The 26,694-nt window shown below is 33.1% G+C and overlaps 4 protein-coding genes across 6 annotated transcripts in view; all 4 read left to right on the top strand.

The window, feature by feature from the left end:
- The window catches only part of LOC139511235 (uncharacterized), a 29,228-nt gene extending 16,610 nt beyond the window's left edge, over nt 1-12,618 (top strand). The window contains exons 1-4 of one of the 3 annotated variants that reach the window (XM_071297820.1): nt 5,788-5,817; nt 11,085-11,177; nt 11,932-12,022; nt 12,427-12,618. In XM_071297820.1, the coding sequence (XP_071153921.1) occupies nt 5,806-5,817; nt 11,085-11,177; nt 11,932-12,022; nt 12,427-12,584 (354 nt within the window). In that variant the 5' untranslated portion in view covers nt 5,788-5,805 and the 3' untranslated portion in view covers nt 12,585-12,618. Of the gene's footprint in view, nt 1-5,787; nt 5,818-10,771; nt 10,884-11,084; nt 11,178-11,931; nt 12,023-12,426 lie in introns of those variants that run through there. The other 2 variants (XM_071297819.1, XM_071297821.1) reach the window with 2 other exon arrangements.
- Nucleotides 1-19,210, top strand: part of LOC139511233 (uncharacterized) — a 44,262-nt gene extending 25,052 nt beyond the window's left edge. The window contains exon 4 of the mRNA XM_071297815.1: nt 18,988-19,210. Within this exon, the coding sequence (XP_071153916.1) occupies nt 18,988-19,145 (158 nt within the window). The 3' untranslated portion in view covers nt 19,146-19,210. The remainder of the gene's footprint in view (nt 1-18,987) is intronic.
- On the top strand, nt 934-3,651 carry LOC139511234 (uncharacterized). Its single transcript, XM_071297817.1, has 3 exons — nt 934-1,097; nt 3,153-3,243; nt 3,470-3,651. Exons 1-3 carry the CDS (start codon nt 984-986, stop codon nt 3,625-3,627), a joined length of 363 nt encoding a protein of 120 aa, XP_071153918.1. The 5' UTR covers nt 934-983; the 3' UTR covers nt 3,628-3,651.
- A 2,108-nt stretch (nt 19,211-21,318) lies between the features above and the next one.
- LOC139511232 (uncharacterized) lies at nt 21,319-25,258 on the top strand. Its single transcript, XM_071297814.1, has 3 exons — nt 21,319-21,725; nt 23,325-23,430; nt 23,918-25,258. Exon 3 carries the CDS (start codon nt 23,940-23,942, stop codon nt 24,843-24,845), a length of 906 nt encoding a protein of 301 aa, XP_071153915.1. The 5' UTR covers nt 21,319-21,725; nt 23,325-23,430; nt 23,918-23,939; the 3' UTR covers nt 24,846-25,258.
- Nucleotides 25,259-26,694: the final 1,436 nt, after the last annotated feature.

Genomic DNA, 26,694 nt, shown 5'->3' with positions numbered 1-26,694 from the left:
TCGAATAGAGTGTCTACGTCTTCCTTTTCACGTTTAGCCCATTGCCTGGCATAATCCTCGACTGAGTCCATCAAAATTTTAAAGTTGTATTTCTTATTATTGGATTTAGGCTCACGATATTTCGGACCTTTCGATAACACATTTCGTAGAGAAGTGTTATTAACAATGTTAAGGTCACCGGTAATAACGTGGCCAGCAGGATTATATGTGAATTTGGAACTAGCACAAGTGCAATCAGGAGGTTTAGACTTGAAGTCGTCAATATCGAGATTCTGCAAAACGCGTTTGTAATTGAAAATTTTAGTTGCAATAGGTTTGGTATAGGTATAAGAAATTATTGGTACAGACTGGTCTTTGAAATAAGGAGGTATTTTCGATTGAACTAATTTATGATGAAGGATATTACCTAGGTTGACGCCATCAAGACCTTTGTTGGCAAAGGAAAGATTTAGAAAAGATCTTTTTCTCTTTTCATCTTTTCCAATGCGAACTGGCTTGAAAAGTCTGTGACTTGCAATATCCGAAATTATAGCTTGAAGTTTGTATTGGCTTGAATGAGGGTTTGTAACAATGGATTCCAAACATAAATTGAACAGAATTGTATGAGTGCCGATGAGACAACTCCAAATCCAAGTCACAATTTGAAAAAATTTACCATTATAGGTCAAAGTATGGCCTTCAACGTATTGTTGTTATTTGACTGTCTACTACTACTCATACTGTTGATTTAGTAGTTGTCAGTGCTTATATTATTGTGGTTGTAAAAAATTCTTTTTTCCCCTTTAAGTTTATTTGTATATTTGATCATTTCCTTTTATTAATTTCTATAGATAAATATAATTGTCATTTGGTGTTGGTTACTCTTCATTGTACAGTCTCACAAATTACATTTTTTTTCTGGACATTATGGTCCTACGACGATAATAGTACAACTACTTGTCATAAAAACTCGCCACTACTATATAGTATCTAGACATAAAAAAATGTGGGACTTTTCGTTTCAGATTTCTGCAGTTTTATTTGTTTTATTTGCTGGTATAAGCTGTAGCAACTACAGGAATCCAGGAATCCAGCGTCTTAAACAAACCATGTGCAAGGTATGTTCATAAGAAGTATATTTAGAATTTTTAAACTTACAAAAAAAATAATTAAATTATTTACACATCCCGCCATTGTGTTATTGCGTTATAGTTATTTTTTTTTATGTCTTTCGTGTTTGATAATGTGATTTGTCCAAAGAGTGTATACATGCAAGTTTTTTTGTTTGTTCACAAAGTTGTTTGGTTTTATAGTGATTGCGATTATGACAAAATGTTGACCGCTGCACCCTAATTTTTGACATCCTTCTCTATTTTGTCTGTTTGTTTTGATAACACATAATTGTCAATATATTATAATGGTATGCGACTGTCATATAAGTGAGAGTTTTAGCTAGATAAAAAACCATATTTTATCCACCATTTAAGGGACTTACTTTTTTAATTTTTTTTTAATTTTAAACCAACGTGGTTAAAGAACTAGTTAAAACAGAAATCTAGAATCTAAAATCTAAAACTTAATATCTATGACAAACTGGTCCAAATCATCAATTCTACATTTTTCAGCAGTAACATACCCTCTGCTCCGTCGTATGATGTAAACATATCTCAGTTGATACGTTATGCTCATGCATGTTCACATGTTGTTTTCAATTTTTTTGTCACCACTGGGTCGATACCTCTGCTGGTGGACTATCCGTCCCCATGGTATCATCAGCTCAGTAGTCATTACTTCGGTACTGACATGATTTAACAAACTTTACTAAAATTTTCCGTATAGTCTTTTGTAGACGAAACGCGCGTCTGGCGTATATCCTAAATTTAGTCCTGGTATCTATGATGAGTTTATTTATAAATTTTTAAATTGTTAAGAAATTAATGTTTCAACTCCCTCAGGCAAAGTTGGCTTTAGATGGATTTGGCTATTTATTTTAGGTATTTTTGACATTTAGCTCTTCAATGGTTTCGGTACTTATACATCTGCGGATTTCAAATGTTTGGCTTTGATCGTTCCTGATGATGGTAAATCCAGAAAAGCCCTTCGGACGCAAGAAATTATTCAACATGTTGTTTTAAATTTTTTTCACACTATACGGACTTCAAAATAAAGGAGTGTGCACTTTGCGCAGAAACTGCTCCCACAGAGTTATGAGATGGATCGATTAAAAGTAACATTCCGTAAATTTTATGGACACCATCACAAATTGGGTGATCTAAAGAATGTGTTCGTGTCTCTTACTAACTGACGACATTTATATGTGGTCATTTTTATAAATTTCCTGTTTACAAAACTTTGAATTTTTCGAAAAACTAATTATTTTCTTATCCCAGGCATAGATTACCTTAGCCGTATTTGACACAACTTTTTGGAATTTTGGATCCTCAATGCTCTTCAACTTTGTACTTGTTTGGCTTTATAAATATTTTGATATGAGCGTCACCTAAGAGTCTTATGTAAACGAAACGCACGTCTGGCGTACTAAATTATAATCCTGGTACCATTGATAGCTATCAGGTAGCCTTAGATTGTAGTTTACCATCTACGTCGTATGTTTGCAAAGTAAAAAACGTGACTTATTCCCGAATATACCTGGTTTGCCGAGTGTGAAATTTCATTGCTATACGACGTGTCTCGGTATTTATCCAACATCCATGTATTTAGTTATGATGTTTTGTTTGTAAGATCAGTAGAATATTATGCTATGCCTTATCGTTTGTGATATTCTGTATTTTCGGTATAATTTACATATATGTCTTTTTGGTTAATACAGTTGAGTTCATTTCCATTTTCCATGGATAAAGTATTGTGTAGCCCAAATTATTATGATGTCGTCGCATCATTTAATTGAAATAGCCATTCAAGATCCGATTAAGATAATTATTTGAACAAGTATTGTGAAAATAATTTTTAAAAAATGTGTAGATCTCGTTCCATATGTAATTGAATGAATTTCAAGATACTGTCTGTGGAGTCCTGTGCTGTTTTTCATAGGAGATGTCCGTTGTTTTTCTGTGCTTTATATGTTGTAATGTACATATTATTCATTTACGCATTTCGCTGCGCTTTCCTTTGTAACCATATAGATCATACTTTGATTATTATTATTCCTTCAGGATAAAAGCTGTGGATTTGAACAAGTATGTGAAATCATGAATGTGCAGTGTATAATGGCACCGTGTCCTCCTTTAACCAAATGTGCTCAAAGTAAGTGTTAATTATATCAAATAAATTCAAATACTTCATTTTTTGTTCGTATGAATAAGGGAACATTTAACTACGACAACGATTGTGATAAATAAACCTTTTTCTTATGATTTTATTTTTAAAAGTCCAACTATGTGTTTTTTGCGAACAACCTTTACCTTCAACAAACAAATTTATACTTTATAGTGTCCTGTGACTAACAAGTCGGATTTTTTTACAATTCCAGCATGGGGAGCTTCATCCAAGGGTGGTACTTGTCCAACAGCAGATGACAGCAGTGCCAGTATGATTCAGTGTTTTGGAGATTTCGGATGTGGTTTAAGTAACAACGATGTTTGTTGTCATAATCGTAATACTCAAACCTCGTACTGCCACACACCTTAAAAATAAATATATGAATACAAATCATGTTACTGTTCAGTGTCGAAGGCCATACGGTTACATACAGTTGGTTATAACTACGTAATACTGTCTCTGATGGATATCTGTCTTATTAACAAAGTTTTCACATCTCTTAATTGTATAATTATTAATATTTATGTTAAATAATTTTTGGTAACTACACGTGAATTTTGTCCTGTCGAAAGCCTCCTCTGCCGTTTTATTTTAAGATAGGGGCGAAAGATACCAGACGGACAGTAAAACTCATAGATAGAAAATAAACTGACTACGCCATGGTTAAAAAAGAAAAACACAAGCACAAATAATAGAACACGAAAAACTACACAGAAAACTAAAGACTAAGCAACACGAACCCAACCAAAACCTGGGGTTGATATCAGGGGCTCCGGTAGGGTAGGTAGATCGTGCTCCACATGTGGCACCCGTCGTGTTGCTCATTTTTTCATGGAGATCCCTGATATAAGTAGTAAGATATAATAGTAATATTCCTGAGGTCCAAAATAGTAGATTCATCTTAAGACTGTGTATGATTACTTTGCAAAGTATAAATATTGTAAAATTTATTTTTTATTTGAGTTCAAGTATTCAACTAACTGCTGTGTGTAGCTACCCTAGGCCTGATCCGCCGATTTCAGAATTGCAATCCACAGAAAAGAACGAAATGTTCGTAGATGGACAATAGATGAAGCATCATATCTTCTTCGTCACGGAAATACTCGTACGGTCGAGTTCCTGTAGATACATTATGTATGAAGAGTACTAAAGATATTTTTACTGTTCAGCCTCAATTTCAATGTTTTTGTGGTTCAGGTTCATCCCACCATTTTGTCATAAAATGCCCTGTACCAAGTCAGGAAAATGGCCATTGTTACATTATAGTTCGTTTCTGTGTGTGTTACATTTTGGTGTTGTGTCTCTGCTGTGTCGTAGTTCTCTTATATTTGATACGTTTCCTTCAGTTTTAGTTTGTAACCCGGATTTTTTTTTCTCTATCGATTTATGAATTTGAACAGCGGTATACTACTGTAGCCTTTATTAATGGCTGCTGATGACAGAGGTTAATAGATAAGTGCCCTATGATTTGCAAAATGCGATCCATTTAAGATAAGTGATTTAGGGTTATGCTCATCGATACATTTGGAATTGGTAATATAATTCATATTAATCATCTTAAATGCATCAAGATAATTGCAGCTTACAAGATGGTTGTCAACAATTCATAAGGCATGCAAAGTCATCATGGTTTCATTATAAACCCAAAGACACTTAGCTTAGTAGGATACATGTACAAAAGAATAAAAGACCTTTACAGTTCCAAGCTGTTATTTGTAATGTGTTGCACCTGTTTTCACTCCCGGTTTTTAATGGAGTTCGTGTTGTTTCTTAATTATTATTTATAACTGTTGATGTAAATGTCCTTTGGTTTTGTGAGTCTTTGTTTACTCCTTGGTTTTGATTGTTATTGTCTAAAGAGTGTCACAAGTATATTCTGTTTGGAAAAAAAATATCACATAGCTCTTTAAGAACCACGCGATTGATCTATTTTGCCGATATAAAATTGACAAGCACGTCTACTTTTGCGTGTGAATCTTATAATTTCAATGCTTTTTGTTTTACATACTTGACTCATGAAATGGACATCCTTATTTGACACAGAGTGTTAATATCAAGGCGTTTTGTAATATATCAATACTTGGCAAAACAAAAAAATAATCTTAAAAGACGATAATACAATGGATAAGCATTGATTCTTGAAAAAGAAACCATGAGCACGGAGGGCACCACAATGGTTTAAGTTAAAGTATACGTGAAAGGTTTAGCGCTATAAAACCAGGCTCAATCCACCATTTTCAAAATTTGAAAATGCCAGTACTGTTGGGGTTTAATATACAATGTCGTAATCAAATAGCTAAGTATCAAAATTATTGTTCACGATCAATAGATATTTACTTCATAAGTTACATTATAGTTAAAATATGCAAACCATGTACAATGTTGCATAATTGATCCATAATCAGGTGATTAATTACTTTCCTTCCATTGTTTTACGTCGTTTGAACATCGGTTTACTACTGTTGCCTTTATATTACTAAAGCTGTTACCTATTATAAATGCAAACCAAAACGTCGGAAAGATCATTTTTTAACACAAGGCATAGAAATGAAAATACTGGTAAGTCTATAATAACATTATTGTCAACAGCATTATTTTTGTTTTCTGCTATTGTTTACACTGTTGTGTTTTCTTTTTCTCCTGTTTTTTTATGTCTTTTACATTTCCTTTCTTGAAATTATAATCCTACGACTTTAACAATACAATCACTCGTCATCAAACTTTCCCACGACTACATTGTACCTTAAGCACATTCTTCGACTTTTTATTTCAGATTTCAGCAGTTTTATTCGTTATCTTTGCTGGTATAGCAATACAACTATAGGAATCCTTACATCGAGAATCTAAAATAGACCTTGTGCAGGGACCACTATCTTATTAGCTTCAATTATCCTGATGCATTTTACATGATTAATGTGAATTACATCACCAATTTAATATGTATCGATGAGATAACCCTGAATCAAACACCTGCAATGAATCGTAATTGTCACATGACACTTATCTATTACCATCTGTAATCAACAGCGTAAGATTTATCAAAATTGATGCTAGTTTCCTGAACAGTGAAAATATTTGTGGTACTATTTATACATATTGTATCGACAGGAACTCGACCGTACGAGTATTTCCGTGACAAAGATTATATGATGCTAGATCTGTTGTCAAACTACGAATATTTGGTTCTGTTCTGTGGATTATAATTCTTAAATCGGCAGATTAGGGTAGCTACAAACAGCAGTTGGTTCTACAGGAATCCAAGATCCGGCGTTTTCTACAGACCATGTGCACGGTAAATGTCATAAAAGCGTATCAAGAATTTGAAAACCTACGAACAATTAACTCAGTTATGTAAACATCTCGCCCTTGTGTTATTGCACTATGGTCATTTTTGTTGTTGGTATAATGGTATATCAATAGGGTTTAAGTAATTTGTCTAAAGGGTATGTATATACATGCAATTTCTCTGAGCTTTCATTTGCAACCATCTAGATACTACTTTGATTATTATTATTCCTTCAGGATAGAAACTGTGGATTTGAACAAGTTTGTGAAATCATGAATGTGCAGTGTGTAAGAGCACCATGTCCTCCTTTAACCCAATGTGTCCAAAGTAAGTATTGAATATATTCGAAGAATTTAAGAGTTTTATTTTTGGTGTGCATGACTGAGGGGAGATGTTATAATACAATCTCCACATCGAACACACAACTGTATTGTCCATTATCCGACAGAGGAAATATTGCACTATAAGAATATATCTGTTGTAAGGCACAGCATTTGTTAAATGAGAGCAAAGGTCAACTGAACAATTTGTGAATATTGTTAGTCCATTTAGTTTGAACATTTGTTTTCTAGTGTCAAAATACAAATGACACCGTTATGTTTCAGTAATGTTTTTTTATATATTTATTAATAGATTTTTTTTCCCCAAAAAAAGAAAAAAAATCACATAAATAGATTTTTAAACAAATATTTGACAGTCCCGTTTCCAACAGATAAATGTTAAATCGACTTCACCATATGAAACATATGAATTGTTTTAACTGGCACAGTGCTTGATGTATCAAGCCAGAAACAAAGATGCATTATGGTCTACGACTATTGCTGCTTCCTTTTCATTATGTCCAACTGAGTAGTATACTCTGGTTAAAGTATATTCCATGATCGGTTTTACTCCAATAACCCCTTTTGTTTCCTTTAAACGTACTACAGACTTCAATACGTACTAAATACCGATCTCAAGCATCTTCATATCCGTCCATTGTCATATGACATTTATTCACGTTTCCTCGCATTTCACTTGCCTGGCATGGACACACATATATTATTTTATCACACATTTTTCATATACAAGTACTGACAATGTATTTAACGAAGTTCGAAGACATGTGACACTCGCAAAATAACGGCTTAAAACAATACTTAGCGATCCAACCAATGTGCAAAGGCGACGTAAGAGGTGGTTAAGGATGATGCGATGGTAACGATATACATAAAAGCAAAGATTCCCGAAGCAAATGTTGTCTTAACGTTGAGTAACTATGGGAGGCTTAGTCAAAGACATATCTTTAGTAGTTGCAATGTTTACTCGTAATATATACCGGTCACTGTGTACGCGTTTGAATTTATTCTTGTGATCATAAAGCAAAGCCTCGAGCATTAAATATATATCAAAATCCCATTTTTATTTAATCGGACACATCACTACACTATAAGGACCAGGCTTTTTCCAGATGCAAAACACTGCGTTGTATAGTCACATCATGAAATTGAATGCATTGCAGTTTCTGTTTCAAACCAAAATTCGTTTTTGGATATAGAATGAAAAATAGTGGACACAAGTTACCAAAACACAAAACAATTAATACCGCACTCCAAGGAAAATTGGAATAGGAAAGTCCATTCAAGTTATCAAACGACAAAGTCAATATCTTAAACACATTAAACGAAAAGATACGAAAACAACTATCATAACCATGACTTTATAGTCTTCAGTGCTTAACTAAAAGTAAAATCACAAAAATACTGAACTTTGAGGAAAATTCAAAACGGAAAGTCCCTAATCAAATGTCAAAATGAAATTATAAAACACATCAAACCAATGGAAAACAATTGTCATTCTATTACCACTTTTAATTTGAAGTCTCCATCCAACAATATCTATCTATACATTGCCGTAACAGTATTTAGAACATATTTTTACAAAGTCTACTTCTATTACCACTTTTAATTTGAAGTCTCCATCCAACAATTTTAGAATAGCATTCCCCAGAACAGAACCAACTGTTTGTAGATGGACAACAGATCAAACAAATTATCCTCTTCGTCAAGGAAATGCTCGTACGGTACAATATTTATAAAGGGGACTAAAGATATTTTCACTGTTCAGGGAACAAATTCAATTTCGATAATTATGTCGCTGTTGATTACAGAGGTTAACAGCTAAATGTCCTATGATTTAAAAAATGTGATCCATTGCAAATGAGAGGTTCAGGGTTATGCTCATCGATACATTTTGCATTGTCGATATGATGCACGTTAATCATGTTAAATGCATCAAGATAATTAATTGCAGCTAATAAGATAGTTGTCAATAATTAGTTAAGGCATACAAAGTTTTCATGGTTTCATTATAAACCCAAATGACGCTCAGCTTATTAGGATACATGTCTACACGAATAAAACATATATGATTCGGACTTATTATCTTGATGATTATCAAAAAGTTATTCATTTTCCATGTCGTAGGTGAGAAAAAACTACTCGATTGATGTGAGTGCAAACTCAGATCCACGACCATAGAAGTACGGTTCTTTCAGATTATATTCCCATCTACTGGAAATTATCTATACAATTCAAATCCATTACTTAATATTCAAACATTTCAATTAAAGAAATACTTATTTGAATTCCTAATTTTTTTTGAAAAAAATGTCTTTTCCATTTCTGTTTTTCAATTTTTTTGACAATATACAGCTAAATGCGGTAAGTATATCTAGCATTAATTATCATATACTTTTCTTGTCGTTCAACAACTCTCTAAGTCAATAACAATGTTCACAGAAGAAACGAATTCTCTACCATTTCAAAGCCGGAGTAATGAATATTTACTTTAAACTTACATTATAGCTTTTGTGCAACCCATGTACAATATTGCATATTATTGAATCATTTCCAACAGAGTAACCAAAAGTTAGCGTGCAATAAGTTCCAATATTGCACTAGTGTAATAAATCGTCAAAATTTATGACGTCATCAACGACAAAATATTAGGTTACATTTTAGTGTTATGTCGTTGTTCTCCTCTTATATTTAATGCGTTTCCCTCGGTTTTAGTTTGTTATCCCGATTTTGTTTTTTGTCCATGGATTTATGAGTTTTGAACAGCGGTATACTACTGTTGCCTTTATTTAAACCAATTTTTACTTTCAAATATTATATTGCTATACAATAAAAGGGTTATTGCATGAATATTGGGGAATATTGTCCCTCGTAGAACATATATATATATTGCACTCGCAAGTTCGTGCAACATAAAATTCTACTCGGGACAATATTCCCCAATATTCATGCAATAACCCTATAATATCGATCTGTAGTATCAAAATCCCAGCATAACATGCATATCGGATATCCATTTCCCACCGAACTCGGTTTTTAAGATCTTGCTGCTACTACTCAGACTTTATAAAACGTTACCAGTTTATAGGCTGAAAGTTGATGATAAAATTTAGAATGGAAACAGGGAATGTGTCAGAGAGACAACAACTCGACCAAAGAGCTGAAAACAGCCAAAGGCAACTATTGAGACTTCAACATAGCGAGAAAAATTCACGTAGACGGGCTCCATCTTATCCATAAACAAAAATGTGTACTAGTTAAGCAAACATTAACGTCACACAAAACTCCGAAACATGTAAATGAGTAAAATATTAAAAATAACTAACAAAGGTCGGATCCAAGGTCATTTGAAAAAATTACTAGGCCTTTTTCTAATACTGTTCATCGAATGATACCAAGACTGTGTCTCCAAACTGTTGACCTATGCACATTAAATTGAGTCGCAACGTCAGCATCACTCATTCCAGCCTCAACTATCACATTCGCTCTCTAGAGGTTTTTTTTTAAATTATGAGCCGTTTTCAGTTCTGTTATTCAAGGTATTTGGCATCCTGATGATAACATAAAAGGTTTTCTGCACAAATTACAGGTTGAACGGAAGCAAATTGGAAGATTATATCAACAATGTTTAAAAGAAAATTAGAATAGAAATCTAAAAAAAAAAGTGTTTCTATAATATATTTTTGCTCAGTTTATGTCACACATATTTTTTTTAATTACAATCCGACAATCCCTTTCACCGACGGCAATATTTATAGAACAAACAATTTCGTTAACGTGTTCATAGCCGGATTGATAATAGTTATTTCAAAACTTAAATTATATTTACTATGCAAACCATGTACAATGTTGCGTAATTGATCTATAATCAGGTGATGAATTACTTTCTTTTCTTTTTTTCTTGTGGTTTCTCAAGCTGTCATCTATTATAAATGCAAACCAAAACTTCATAAAGGTCATTTTCCAACTGATGAATACAAGGATTGGAAATGAAAATACTGGTAGGTCTATAATGATATTATTATTATCAGAATTATTTTTGTTTTCTGCTATTACTTACAATGTTGTTTTTCTTTTTCTCCAGCTTTCATGTGTTTTACATTTTTTTCGTGAAATTATGTTCTTATGACTGCAATATTTCTCCCCCACTACTACATTGTATGTATCTTGACATAAGCACATTCTGCGACTTTTTATTTCAGATTTTAGCGGTTGCCTTCGTTGTCTTTGCTGGTGTAAATTGCAGCAATTACAGAAATCCGTACATAGTGAATCTTCAACAAACAATGTGCAGGGTATACTTATTTAGAATGTTTGAAATTCTACGAACAATTAATTAATGGGGCCAGATTTTTAAATGCTAATTTTGTAAAGTTCCAACAATTTATAGAAATGAAAAAGAGGCTAAATATACAATGCGCACATTCATAAACTGAAAAGAATCTGCATAACGCTATGTCAAAAATAAACCATGCATTAAAGGAAAAACTTCGAAGAGACTCACAAGTCCTCATAACACTACATATAAATCAAAGACCGAGCAACATAAACTCCTCCAAAATCCTATGGTTATCTGGAAGGGTAAGCAGATCCTGATCACCATGTGGCACCCGTCATTCTGCTCTTGGAAGTACAATTCGGTGATGAAATATTAGAGGAAAAACAGGACGGGATTAATTTCTGATAATTAGGGTATATCCATAATCGCGTTATACATATATATTTCATATAAGTCACCCAACTAGTGATTACGTTCGTTAAACGTTCTTCGAAAGGATAACATAAAAGTTACAATTGGGACCTTTGGGTCAATTGCTTCGTTTGTAAGAAGCAACCTTCTATAAAAAAAAGCACAATTGGAAACGCAATCTCTGGAATATCGTATTATCTTTAAGGTATAATTCGTGTGCATGCGCAGCTGTAATGCATATTTATAAACCAAAAGATTAGATCGGCTTAACAACATTATGACGATATCGATGTACATAGAATATGAAAGAGTTTTCTTTATAACCATTTAGTTTGTTATTTTTTTTTTTATTGCTGCAGGGTAAACAATGTGGATTTGAAGAACTATGCGAAATCAAGACAGCGCGGTGTTATAGAAAACCATGTACTTATGAAACCTACTGTGTTCCAAGTAAGTTTTAAGTGTCTAAATAAGTTCAGATATTTTGCTTTGGGTGCGGTTTACTACACCGATCACAAGATAATTTCTTAGGAGTTAAACAATCGAACGTAACATCTCAAAGACTACGTACCAGGCATACAGAATAAATCAACAGAGAACTACAAGAAATATCATAAAGATTTTGATACACAAGTTGTCGCTGCTAACCTTTCTGTATGCCTTCAATGCACATTTCACTCATTCAGTTCGACTCTTAGCATGTTGCCGACGGCAAATTAAGGTATACACCACTAGTCCATGAAGAATGGTCAATGCCTAACGGTGTCTATTTTCATCGTTAAATTACATCATCATACAAATGCTTAAAGAGTTCATTTGTTAACAAATTCTTTTTTCTTTTCATATATTTCCAGCATGGGGAAGTTTATACAAGGGTGGTGCCTGTCCAGCAGCAGACGACAGCAGTGTCAGTACAATTCGGTGCGTTGGAGATTTCGGATGTGGTATAAGTAACAACGATGTTTGCTGTCATAATCGTAATACTAAAACCTCGTACTGCCACACACCTTAAATCTTAATAAAAATGAACATCATATATACCATGTTTATATAGTTGTATAGCTTACTATTGCCCAGTGTTGAAGGTCAATTGTTGCCGCTAACATCTAAGTCATGTGGTCTCTGATTAAAAAAACAGGAAACATCTCTTCATTTTATAGTCAACAACATTTATGATGAATAATGTCAAACAATTATTTCTGCATTATAATTATTTTTCCTTTTACTCACAAATATTAAGGAATTTTATCAGAATATTAGATTATCACATCAAAAGAGCAGGCCCAATCAGCTTAATGAATTGCTCATGAAACTAAACATGAACAAATCTCCTATTTACCCCATATATAATATATTGTATCACTATTCCCTACAACGTAATCACGCAACGTCAGATATTGCTACCATTTAGTGTAACAGAAAAATGACGTTAAATTGGAAACGCACTTTATCTAATTCTTCCTGCTTTCCTTTTTGGGTAAATGCAAAGTATAACACACAAGTGCAAATGCCGTGAGAATCCAATCCAATATGAATATATATATATATATATATATTTAACATAGGATATTCAATTTTACTGCTAGTAATTATGTGTTTTTGGAGGAATATTGCTACATTATATATTCAACCCGAGTATGATTTTATTCAAGCAGTGACATACAATAGCTTATACTTATGATCCTGAAGTTTTCTTACTTTTTGATCGTCTTATAGATGTGTATTTTTGTAATGTGTGCATCATTTCGTTTTGTTGAAAGCAGGACATTTATATTTAGTGGAGGAAGGAACACGCGAATGCAGTTCGTGCCGTCCCTAGCATATTACGCTTGTGGCGACGTGAAATTACGATACCGGACAAACTTGCAAGACATTTTCATTAATCCGTATTTTTTATAGATAACCCTGTAATCTTAATGCTATTTGGTGTACCAACTTCAACTTTAAAAGTACTTTTTATTGGTATAGTTATCAAAGCCATAAAATAATCTTCATGAAATCAAATCTCTGTTTTTTTGGTCGTAAAAGTTTTGTGAAGGCATGAAAATTTATCTCGGACATTTCCGCAAGACATTGCAAATCTATTGTTTTAAATTGAATATCACGGTAGCTCAATTTATTTCTCAATTCGAATTTCGGGAGCTAACACTTAGTACATAACGATCGTGCTTACAATTTAATGAATTATCTATCAAAATTTTATTTTTGAACTGAAATTATTCAAGTTTCCAAATTAAATTTCTGATGGGACATTTCCGTACATCATATTCTTTAGAAAATATGTATGCAAATTTTAAATGAAGACAGCCATGTTAACTAATACTGAAATATACACGTCATAAAATGTTCATGCAAAATTTCGAAGAGTTCCGTGAACATTTCGCGAATTGTTCGATTTTTTTGTTTCGAGTTTGTTACATGGGACAACGCTTAAGTAAACGTTTTTCGGATAATCTGTGTCTTCCTAAGCCTATGAATATTATATTTTTATTCTTTCTCTATCATAATGTGAAAATTTAAGAATCAATCTTTATTTTCATGTATAATTTGAAATATTTATTTCAGCATTTCTATAAAAAAAAACTACGTAACGCTATATTTTACGCGGTAGTAGCAATATCTAACGTTGCGTCAATGTAGGAATTGAATATTTTTTATCACGACACGCGGATTTTTGTCCTGCTGAGAGCCTCTTACTTTGTTCAATTGTCATGCATGGAGATCCCTGATGTCCAATAAATCCTACTTGTAACATAATCTTATTTCTTGACCTCCAAAATAGAAGATTTATCTTCAAATTGTGTACACTCACTTTGAAAAGATTGAATATTGTATTGTGTTTTACTTTAGTAGCACTATCCAACCAACTGCTGAAGTTACCTAATTAACAACTTTCGAGTTCGATGCTTTATCGTTAACAAGAGTGCACACGCTGAAATGTCTCGCCTTCTATACTAATCATTGATATTATGTTGATAGTCCTAAGTATAAAGCTTGATTACAACTGTCACATAAACTTAACATTAACCAAGATAACTAAACAAAGACCAATGAACCTTGAAAATGAGGTCAAGGTCAGATGAACCATGCCAGACAGACATGTACAGCTAACAATGCTTCTATACAACATATATAGTTGACACATTACTTATAGTTTAAGAAAAATATACCAAAACACAAAAACTTAACACTGTGCAATGAACCGTGAAAATGAGGTCACGGTCAAGTAAAACCTATTACTGACATAAAGATCATAAAATATTTCCATACACCAAATATAGTTGACCTATGGCATGTAGTATTAGATAAAAAGACCAAAACTCAAAAACTTAACTTTGACCACTGAACCATGAAAATGAGGTCAAGGTCACATGACATCTGCCCGCCAGACATGTACACTTTACAATCATTCCATACAACAAATATAGTAGACCTATTGCATATAGTATGAGAAAAACAGACCAAAACATAAAAATTTAACTATAACCACTGAACCATGAAAATGAGGTCAAGGTCAGATGACACCTGCCAGTTGGACATGTACACCTTACAGTCCTTCCATACACCGAATATACTAGCCCTATTGCTTATAGTATCTGAGATATGGACTTGACCACCAAAACTTAACCTTGTTCACTGATCCATGAAATGAGGTCGAGGTCAAGTGAAAACTGTCTGACAGACACGAGGACCTTGCAAGGTACGCACATATCAAATATAGTTATCCTATTACTTATAATAAGAGAGAATTCAACATTAAAAAAAATTTGAACTTTTTTTTCAAGTGGTTACTGAACCATGAAAATGAGGTCAAGGACATTGGACATGTGACTGACGGAAACTTCGTAACATGAAGCATCTATATACAAAGTATGAAGCATCCAGGTCTTCCACCTTCTAAAATATAAAGCTTTTAAGAAGTGAGCTAACGCCGCCGCCGCCGTAGCCGCCGCCGCCGCCGGATCACTATCCCTATGTCGAGCTTTCTGCAACAAAAGTTGCAGGCTCGACAAAAACGTTAGTTTTAGTTAACATCATTTGTGCGTTTAGGGGCATATCGTCACATCCGTTCCCATGTTAAGCGAGTGGTTGGAAAACTATGATGTTTTATTGCACAAATTATTCGGCAAATTGAATACCCATAATTGACAATCAGCACTGCTGTCATTAGGGAATTGTGATTAAGAACATACAGAACAAACATTATTTCTAGTTTATCCTGCACAATGACGATCACTAAGACGCTTGATGAAGGTTAATAGTGTAGGGATACAGGCGATCCCCTCTATCTGGTAAAGGACGTCATAAAGGCGCGCATAATTGACGATTTTTTTTTTTGGTGACGGACAAACTCGAACGTGGTCTATTAAACTAGATTTCTTGAGTAGCACATTTGGTCACTGCTTTTCAAATTGTGTGCCGTTTATAATGGTCTTATTCAATTAGTGGTCATACCGTTTGGAGTAAAACATTTTGAATTATTCAAAACACTAACTTAAAAGTATTTTTACCCCAGGTATTTAATATCAATTACTATTTGCCGACTAATTCGTGAAGTAAAGCATAATTTTTTTCCAAACCACTCGCTCAACATGGGAACGGACGTTACGATGACGCTAAAACATGAATGATGTTCTCTTTAACCAAAGTTGTTGACTGAAATATGCATCCAACTCGAAAGTTGTCGTTTGTTCAACCTATTATAACCAACTGAAAACTGTCGACTATGCATACAGGCAGTCTTGTGTCTTCCAAACTTGAACATTTTATTAATATGACTTTGTTTTACTTTTTTGAAGAAGTTCATGAATCAACCTATCTTTTTTTTAAAAGGCTTGGTTAGTTCATTAAGAGGGTAACATGAAATTACATGTAACGAACACACAATGTTATTATCTTTTATTATAGAAATTTTTGTCTGTACACTAAAGTTCAAAATGTTTAAAAATTTACCTTTTTTTCTTATTTTCGGTACAAGAAAGTTGTTAAGAAAAGGGTGCCAAACGCATTTGCCATATGAGAGGCACCCAATAGTCAAATAACGCTCCTTGTATTATCGGACATTTGACTACGATGACGTTCACTGTCACGGGACCATTTTTTTTTTTAGCCCATATTGATTTTTTAACGTTATAGAGTAATCATATCAGTATCGATACGTTTTCGGAGAAATATCTTTTCCAATTTTATAGTATTATGTCTATTTCAAAATGAAAGTACTGGTAGGCTTATAATGACATTAGCATCAACAAAATTATTTTTGTTGTATAATTTACTGTTTTAGTAATCCAACTGTTGTTTTCTTTCTGGTTTTTTTCTAATTTAATTTATGCTTCTGTAATTTTTATTTGTCTTACTACTGCTTGTTCATACTACTGTCGTTTGTTTTTCTTTGTTTTTTCCCCTCTACTTTGTATACCGTTGTAATTTATATTTGTCTTTCAATCAAATTGAATGGTAATGATTATTATATTCGTAACTACTATTTTTTATATTTCTTCTTATCATTTTTTAATCATCATTTAAAATAATAGGAAACATGTTCACTTATGATAGTCATACGAGCATCACAGTTATGACTTATCTTAAGACAGCTTTGATTTACATTCTATGACATATCATATGATAGTCATAAAATAGTCATAAGATTTGTCCTAATATATATCTTGTGACATATCTTACGATACTTTCGAAAAACAGACCCCAGTATCGTTGTTTATGTCGATTTTGCTATGATAAATTCATGATTACTACTAAGTATCTTAACATTAGCAAAGTATGCGTCTTTTTCAGATTTTGGCGGTTGTCTTCGTTATCTTTGCTGGTGTAAGCTGTAGTAACTACAGAAATCCCTATATTGAGAATCTTAAACAGACCATGTGCAGGGTATAATATTTAAATGTATTTCAAATAAAGGCAACAGTAGCATACCGCTGTTCAAAAGTAATAAATCGATTGAGAGAAAACAAATCCGGGTTACAAACTAAAATTGAAGGAAATAATGTGTGAGATTTAAAACCTACGAAAAATTTAACGTGGCCAGATTTTAAATCGTTAATTTTGTAAAGTTCACACAATTAATGGCAAAAAAAGGCAAACTATACCATACATGCCATATGGACATTCAAAACACATATATTGAAGAAGAGCTGACAACACTATGACAATGGTGATCGCTGGTGCTCCGGAAGGGTGAGACATTACAAACGACGCTATACACATATTTTGAATAACGATCAATCATATCGTGATAGCATTCGTAAAACAATCGAACGGGTGACCTAAAATTTACAACTTGGTGCAATAGCTTCCTTTTGCGAGCAGTAACCCACTATCAAGAAAATCACAGTGGGAAACGCAACCTTTGGAATATTATTTTATCTGGAAGGTATATAAATCGTATATATGCGCAGCTTCAATGTATTTTTATAAACCGAAATCGATTTACTTAAATATGAATGAGCTTTTCTTTATAACCATCCAGATTTTTATTTGTTTTGATTGCTTCAGGGTAAAAGCTGTCAATTTGAAAAAGTATGTGAAATTTCCAGAGCAGCGCAGTGTTATAAAAAAACCATATCGTGATGAAACCGACTGTGCACCAAGTAAGTTAAGAGTGTCTAGAGAAATTTATATAAAATCTAGAATGGAAATGGGTAATGTGTCAAACAGACAACAACCCGACCATAGAACAGTCAACAGCAGAAGGTCACCAATAGGTCTTCAATGCAGCGAGAAACTCCCGCACCCGGAGGCGTCCTTCACCTGGCCCCATAACAAATATATATACTAGTTCAGTGATAATGGACGTCATACTAAACTCCAAAGTATACACAAAAAAATAAAATTAAAAATCATACAAGACCAACAAAGGCCAGAGGCTCCTGACTTGGGACAGGCGCAAAAATATTTTATTTTGGATGCAACTGTCACACAAGTGAGAGGTTACGCTAGCTGTTAAACCAGGTTTAATAAGCCATTTTCTATATCAGGAAGTGCCTTTTCCAAATTCGGAATTTGATAGTTGTTTTCTATTTGTTTGATGTGTTTGAGTTTTTGGTTTCGCCATTTGATAAGGGAATTTTCGTTTTGAATTATCCTTGGAACTTTTTATCTTGTTTTTATTTTGATATTTTATTTTTCACTACTTCTACAAGTTTATTTCTTAGACGTTTTAAAAAACTAGATCTCACAAGTTACAAGATTGACGGGCAATAGACAGCATAGTACGCTAAATTCAGACTAGCTGAAGCAACAGTAACCTTCTGTATCTGACGAGGACTCTATACACCTCTTTCCGCACTCACAAATGAGGAATGATTGGTTCCTAACGTTGATTCTTTTGATTGTAAAAATACAAAACCATACAAATATAAAAGTATGCATTTGTTAACACTGTCTTATTTATATTTAAGCATGGGGATCTTTGTCCAAGGGTGGTACTTGTCCATCAGCAGACGACAACAGTGCCGGTACAGTTCAGTGCTTTGGAGATTTCGGATGTGGTTTAAGTAATAACGATGTTTGCTGTCATAATCGTAATACGAAAACCTCGTACTGCTGCACACCTTAGATATGAATAAAAATGAACATCATAAATACTATATTATATCGTTTTATAGCTTGCTATTGCTTAATAACGTAAGTTTTTGTGACCAACTCTTGCTAATCAAAAGTATTTATGTTGAATAATGTCAAACAATTGTTTCTGTATTATGATGCTTTTCCCTAATTTATATACACATATTTCGCAAACATTATCTGATTTTCACACCAAAACAGTAAGGCTAAAGCAAAAGCTCATAGAACTAAACCTCTTTTCTTTTCCCATTATATAATATTCAGTAGATCCTACTGGTAACAAAGATATGAAAGTCCAAAAGAGAAGATTCGTCTTTAAACTGTGTACTATATCTTTGCAAAGATTGAATTATGATAAAGGTACTTTTTGACTTGAGTGGCAGTATCTAACCAACAGTTGTAGCTATCTTAGCTAGCTTTCTTTAAAAACAGATTTTCAAAGTGTGTGCCATTTATAATTGTCTTATTCAAGGTATTTGTCACCCTGTTGGTAGCAGCTAAATGCAGGGTTAAAAATACAGTGTATGGTCTGTGAAAGGAAAAAAAGGGGAAAAGTCAATCTCATCTCCCCCTTACACTTATGTTGTGTCCGCTCCTTGTCAGCCTATCTGGGATGTATCTTGTATTTTTTTTTTTTTTTTTTTTTTAATGTATGTCTGTTCATTTATTGGGATGAGTTGAGTGTTGTACTGTCCAGTATAATTCTAGTTATCCTTTGAATGTTTTACGGCATATGAGCCGTCGATGTGTTTACCGGCATATGAGCCGTCGATGTGTTTACCGGCATATGAGCCGTCGATGTGTTTACCGGCATATGAGCCGTCGATGTGTTTACCGGACTCTGAAGAAACACATGCAACAGTTGTCAATAACTTACATTTAAATATTATGAAGTATTCCTCGAACCACCAATTTCTAAAATTCCTTGTCCGAAAAAATGTGGAATCTTAAGACTATACACAAAAAATAAACAATTTATTACGTACAATACCCGCCTCAATGGACATCACATGCATTGTGGGAATAAAATTTACCAGAAAGCTCCATCAATAAAGTAATGTAAATCATGTAAATTCAGTTAGGGATAATCGGATTCTATATAAAGAAGAGGGTCCAAATATATCAATTTAATTGCCATTGAATCGTGAAAATGAGAGCACGTTCAAATGATAACTGTAAGACATACATATACATCTCAATACAATTTACAAAAACTATATACACTAGAATAGCTTAACATTTGCTTTTGGAATCTGATATATGGACCTAGTCATGTATCTAAAACCTTGTTTACTGATAAATCAAATGAGGTTAAGGTCAGGAAAACTCTGTATGACTGACAGGCAGACTTTGCGAAACCCAAATTCCAAATAGAGTAACCTTATTACTCATAATAAGTAAGAAAATTACATTTAAAAAGCATAAACATTTGTTTATAAATAGGCGTTGAATCATGCATGAACATGTAGACTAAATATAAACAATTGACATATACCAGACGGAAACTTCGTAAGATAAGGCATTTACATACATAGTATGAAGCCAGGGGCGGATCCAGCCATTTTAAAAAGGGGCAAAAGGGGGGGTGAATTACATGTCTACATGTCCCCATTCAAATGAATTGATCGTCCAAAAAAAGGGGGGTTCTGGTAAAACATATAATAAAACTGCACGTGGTAAATTTCATGCGCGTCTCTAGCGCTTCTCTGGATTTACCTTCACCAGGAAAGATCAAAACCGAGTATATTTTCACCAGAATAACTGGAAGTCTTTTACTAAGAAATTTAAATCAATGAGAATGCTGTTGTTGTTGTTTTTTTTTCTATTTCGATGTTATTAGATAACTAAAGACGAAATAAGTTATGTTTTCCATGGAATATTTCCAGTCTAATAACCTATACAGATTATGTACAGTCATAATAAATCAACATGGTAAATGTCTAAAACAATTCTTATATCCTACATGTAAAAAACATATTTGACTTCTATTTACTATCATTTCAAAAATTCCATGTGCATAAAACTGATATTTTGAAGATATCCCAATAAAAGAAATAAACATAAACGTATAATATATTAAATAAACAAACGAGTTGAAATTTAACAGTGTATATAGATCTAAGGTTTACTTGAAAATAAATTATCTAATATAACTTTTCTACTTAGAAGAAATACACCTTACACATACAATTACAAACAGAAAATAAATCTCTTTGTCATGTTCATTTAAGTCAATACAATTTTGAAAAAAATCACACGTTTTGTGTTAGTACTTCGTAGCAGTCATTTAAAATGCAAACAATCTAATTGTTGTGATTACAAGTCCTTTTAGCCGTTTAAATTTTCAAATTTATTTGCATAATTTATAAGACATTTATTCCATTCTTTACACATGCATTGTAATGAATACTTGGATTAAATTAGTACATAGTTATATTTTAACATTTTTTCATTACGTACTTAATCCATATATTTCTGGATTAGTAGTTTAAAATGTTTACCGATAAATACTTATTTACAATCCCTTCACAACATACTGTAAAAGTAAAATGGAGATTTTAGTTCACGAAAAGTAAGTACATTTGCTACAATTATTTTTAATAAGACAGATCTTATGGTGGATGTACAAGTACAAACTTTAATGAAAATTGTAGCGAGAACCGTCTTAATATCTTCGTTACTTTCAATTATACCCACAATCAACCGTGAAAAGAATAATTATATGCATTTAGTTTAAAGTCAGTTGTATCTATAACTATGGTATTCGTGTGCTTTTATGAAATAAATACCACAAAATAAAATTATAAAAGAAGAAGAAGAAGAAAGGACTAAATGACAAGAAACAATATAAATTAAATAATTTATTGAAGAATAAAGTGAGTAAAATGTGAAAAAGGAATGCAGTCCATCAGTAAACAAATTGAGTAATTGTTTTAACAATTCAAATTATACTACTACTAGTACTAGATTTATCTATATGAATTTGATTTTGAATAAGCAAGAAAAAAAGTATATTCACCGGACTTAATGGTGTTCTTCAACATGTATAATTATAATAATGGTAAAATGTTTGGTAAACAGTTGGTTTTGGTAAATAATTGTGATCATTACATTCTAAATAATTTGAACGTTTTTTACAAACTATAATAGTCGCTAGAATTTAAAGAGCCTGGTTTTAGAAAGAACGATATGTTTTTTGATTTCCTAACATTACGATACATTTTAGAATTTGAGACGTTTAAAAAGAAATACATGTACTAAGTATTACGATTTAATCCGAAGACAAACATTCGTCGATTGCGCAATCGAAACCCTGAGCACTTAGTCATAAAATAATATTTTTTAATATTATTTGCTTACTACATGATCCCACAGAAAAAAGTATTTAAAAAATTAAGACAGAACGGAGAGGGCCATCGATCCCTTTCCCATTGATCTTGAAGTTATGCTGGACACCAGAATATTAAAAAAATCCAAAGCTTTTTAAATAGAAAATATAACGGAAACCGGGCAAGAGAGCTTTGCACGGGGAAGATTTATTACTTGATTTCAAATAACTTGATCTTTTTCTAGATATGCATATTGTCAGTTTCACACAGGAAAGTTCATACAAAAATTTACTACAAAAGAGACGACTTTTGAAATTCGTTTCTTATTACTAGTATTATTTTCCTTTTTTAGACGGCGATGTTTCTGTCGTTATTTTTTTTTTATGGTGTGTGTTTTCCCAACTCGTTCTCTATGAACGTGTTTGTAGTGACGTTTAAAATTTCAGTGTATGTACTCTCTAACTGGCTAATTTAGAAGTCAGGGGTTTCGTTACCACTTATTACCTATCAAATGTTTACTGAATTCTTCCATAAGAATTGGTTTAGAAGATTGGCTTAACGAGCAGAATTCTTATTTAAACGGGATGTCATAAACCATTTTTTGCGTAGTTGTTGGTTATAAAACCCATAAATTTAGATAAGATCCATCAAAAATCATTGATTTATTGTATAAGATTATTCTTACAGTTATATTGTTAACACGTAGTAATATTTTCCTTGGTACTAACATTGATTTTGGTAAAGATAAGTTAAAGCAAAACTACATATGTATTGCTATATATCTTCTTGTCGATGTTAATTCATATTTTGGTATTTTATAATTTTACATTTTTTTTCCACAGTGAGTATGACATCTTAAAGCTGAATCCGTTGGACGTGTACTGATTGATACTTAGTTTTTGAGAAAATGCTTTGTTGTAATTTGGTTTGGACAAGCTTTCAGTAGCTGTGAGTACTCTTACTGTTAGTTATGTTAAATGTTATTTGTGCTTCGTGTCAACCTGATGAGTCATGTCGTTTCAACTGATGTGTGCTAACAGTTAGGCCTAATGTTGTGCTGTTGAACCACTGACTCACTTTTCTGATTTAAAATAATTTGATCGTGTCTAAATATGCGTCAAAATGCCATGCAAAAGCGTTACAAATAATAACAGGAAGCATATAACGTTTTCATAATAGCCTGATAAGCACCGTTTGGAAACTATGGAAATTATGTAATGCTATTATCATACTGTAAAATTGAAAAGTAATTTACTCTAAGTATATGATGCGAATGTTTCCACGGTCCTGCATTGTTAGTCACTTTCAACCCCTGTACTATGAATATAACATAAAACACATATGATATTGAAGTTGGTGTTATTTCTTTTGCTATGAATATGCATAGCTCATATTAACTATTTTAATGTTTTCTCTACATTTTTTCCATTTGCAGGTGAAGATAAACGAAAGTAAAAATGTTTATGCTGAGGACGCATGATCTTTCTTGGCAAGATCACGTGGTCAACATTGAATTTATGGTGAATCCTTCACATAATCAACTCTTGTTTAACAAACATAAAACTTTAGCTTCAAAATGTGATAAAGCAAAGAGATTATATGACAAGGAATTAAAAACATCACAGAAAAACTTTGTCGTTGACATGCGTATGATGGAGAGAAAAAAGAGTGCACTGGAGAGACGACAGTCGGAAATAAAAACAAGGAAACACAGCCAAGAATTTATTAAGAAGTCATCTAAACCGAGATCTGGGAATAATAACGTCCCAGATTCTAATATCATTCGAGGCCAGTCAGCACCACCCAATATCGACTCAGCATTTATGACAGAAGTAGACCACTTCTCCAGAGATGATGATGAAAGTTATTATAATGTTTCTCCAATTTCTCGCGGAACGACAATAAATGCTTGGTATGCTTCTACTCCGGACGCGTCACGACCATCCACACAAAAACAGTCATCATCTGCATACAAATCGTCAACTCGTAAAAAATCTGTTCGTTTTGACGACCGGATTACAGAAAACAGTTGTGAAAGTCACGTGAATAACAGGGTGAAAATATTTCTTGAAGAACAGAAAAACTTTAATAGGCGTCCGCTAATCTATAATGGCCGATTCAAGTCGGCTTCTTCTCCAGCAGTGACAAAACGATGCATGAGTACAAAGCTTGATACGGACACATTGATGCATGCGTTTAATGATCTCTGTTTAAACAACAGCGTGGAAAATTTCAAAAAACTATCTTCCGTTGCAAGCCGAGTGAAATCAAACTATAAATTAGCCCGAAATACCTCACTAGTTCCACCTCATGCCGCACTTAAAACATCGCGACGTTTCAAAGAAATCATTTGCAAAGAATAAAGTGCCAATGGAACAACGTTTTGTTCAATCAAAGTGGTATCGAGATTTACAATATATGTCATGCAACATTATAGTTTTGTATATAAATTTAAACGAAGGGAAACATTCATCATTTCAGTCTTTTTTCAAGCAAATTATTTGTGCAAGTATTTTTTTGTAACGTCTCTTGTCGTTCTTTCTCAAACTATTTTTTATGTAAACACATCCTAATGTTCGACCATCTACATAACAAAGAACCATTCCTGGTGATCGATTATTGTTATAAACATATCTAAAAAGATAATTGTAAAGGGTTCCGTAGAACCACTGCATTATATTGCTGCTGTATGTGTAAAAGTGTAATGTTGACTGTAAAAAATGATTCCATATAACAGTAAAATACAAAATTAAAAACAAGAGTGCACAGGCTGAAATGTCTCGCCTGTTTTACTTATCATTGATTACATGTTCAAAGTATGTAGTATGAAGGTTAGTGTTAGTATCACATAAACTTGATATTATCAATGTTCTATGAAAATGAGATCATGGTCAGATGAACCATACTAGACACACGTGTACTGTACACCTTACAATCATTACAAACACCAAGTATAGTGGTCATCCTAACAGTATCCACAAAATCACAAAATCTTAGCATTGAAATAGGAACCATGAAAATTGGATCAAGGTCATATGATCCATGTCAGACAATAATTTACACCTTTAAATAATTCCATACTCCGTATATAGTTAACCTATTGCTTATACAAGTACAATGTAGTATCATATATAAAATGACAAAAATACGAAAACTTATCATTGACCAATGACCCATCAAATTGAGGTCAAGATCATGTAAATCCTGCCAAACTGACATTTATCCACACTATCTGAGAAATAGACCAATCCACAAAAAAACTTGAAATTAACCAATAAACCATGAAATTGGTGTCGATGTCAGCTGAAAAGTGTCAGTCGGACATGTAAATCTTACAATCATTCCATACACCGAATATGGTTGACCTACTGCCTATAGTATCCAAGATACGGACATGACAACGTAACTTTTACCTTAATAAAAGAGGAGTGAAAGATTCCAGAGGGACAGTCAAACTCGTATATAGAAAATATATACTGACAACGCCATGACTAAAAAAGATAAGAAACATCAGTAAAAGTACACAAGACACAACACAGACAACTAAAAAGACTTAAGCAACACGAACCCCCACCAAAAACTGATCCATGGAATAAGATTGAGGTTCGGTGAACCCTTCTGACGGACATGCAGACATTGAAAAGGAGATAAATTCCAAACACAGTTAACAACGAGTATTTTCACAGAACCATGAAAACGAGGCCAAGAACAATGGACTCATAACACACGGAAACTTCGTAAAATAAGGTATCTGCATCCAGGTCTTCTTCCGTCGGAAATATAAAGCTTTATACATATTGTGTGTAACGCCTTTGCCGCCGACGCCGCTTTGTAAACCCTATTTCTAGCATACTGTGACGAAATTCACAGGCGAGACAAAAAAAAAATTTCGATACAAGCTAGTTTTCGGTCTTGAAGATTAGCTTCTTTCCAAGTTTCATAACAATACATGTAGGTTTACAAATTAATTAAGGAAGGGTAATTCCAGATGGTCTGTAAATGTTTAAAACTGCAAAAAAATAACAAAATCCATCTATCATATGTGACCATGTCAGCTACAGCTTTAATTACAAACCTTAGGCATTCCAATTGAAATAAACTCTTTTGTGTGCTTAGAATTTTTGGTCCTCAACACTCTTCTACTTCGTACTATTAGTTATCTTGGTGTAATCAGGGGTGTACAGAATTTTACACCGTTGTTGAAAATGTATA

Source organism: Mytilus edulis, chromosome 2 (assembly GCF_963676685.1).
Source record: "Mytilus edulis chromosome 2, xbMytEdul2.2, whole genome shotgun sequence".
In the NCBI taxonomy this organism is placed as follows: Eukaryota; Metazoa; Mollusca; class Bivalvia; order Mytilida; family Mytilidae; genus Mytilus; species Mytilus edulis.
The sequence above is the reverse complement of the archived record's forward strand: the minus strand, read 5'-3'. Positions and strand labels throughout refer to the sequence as shown.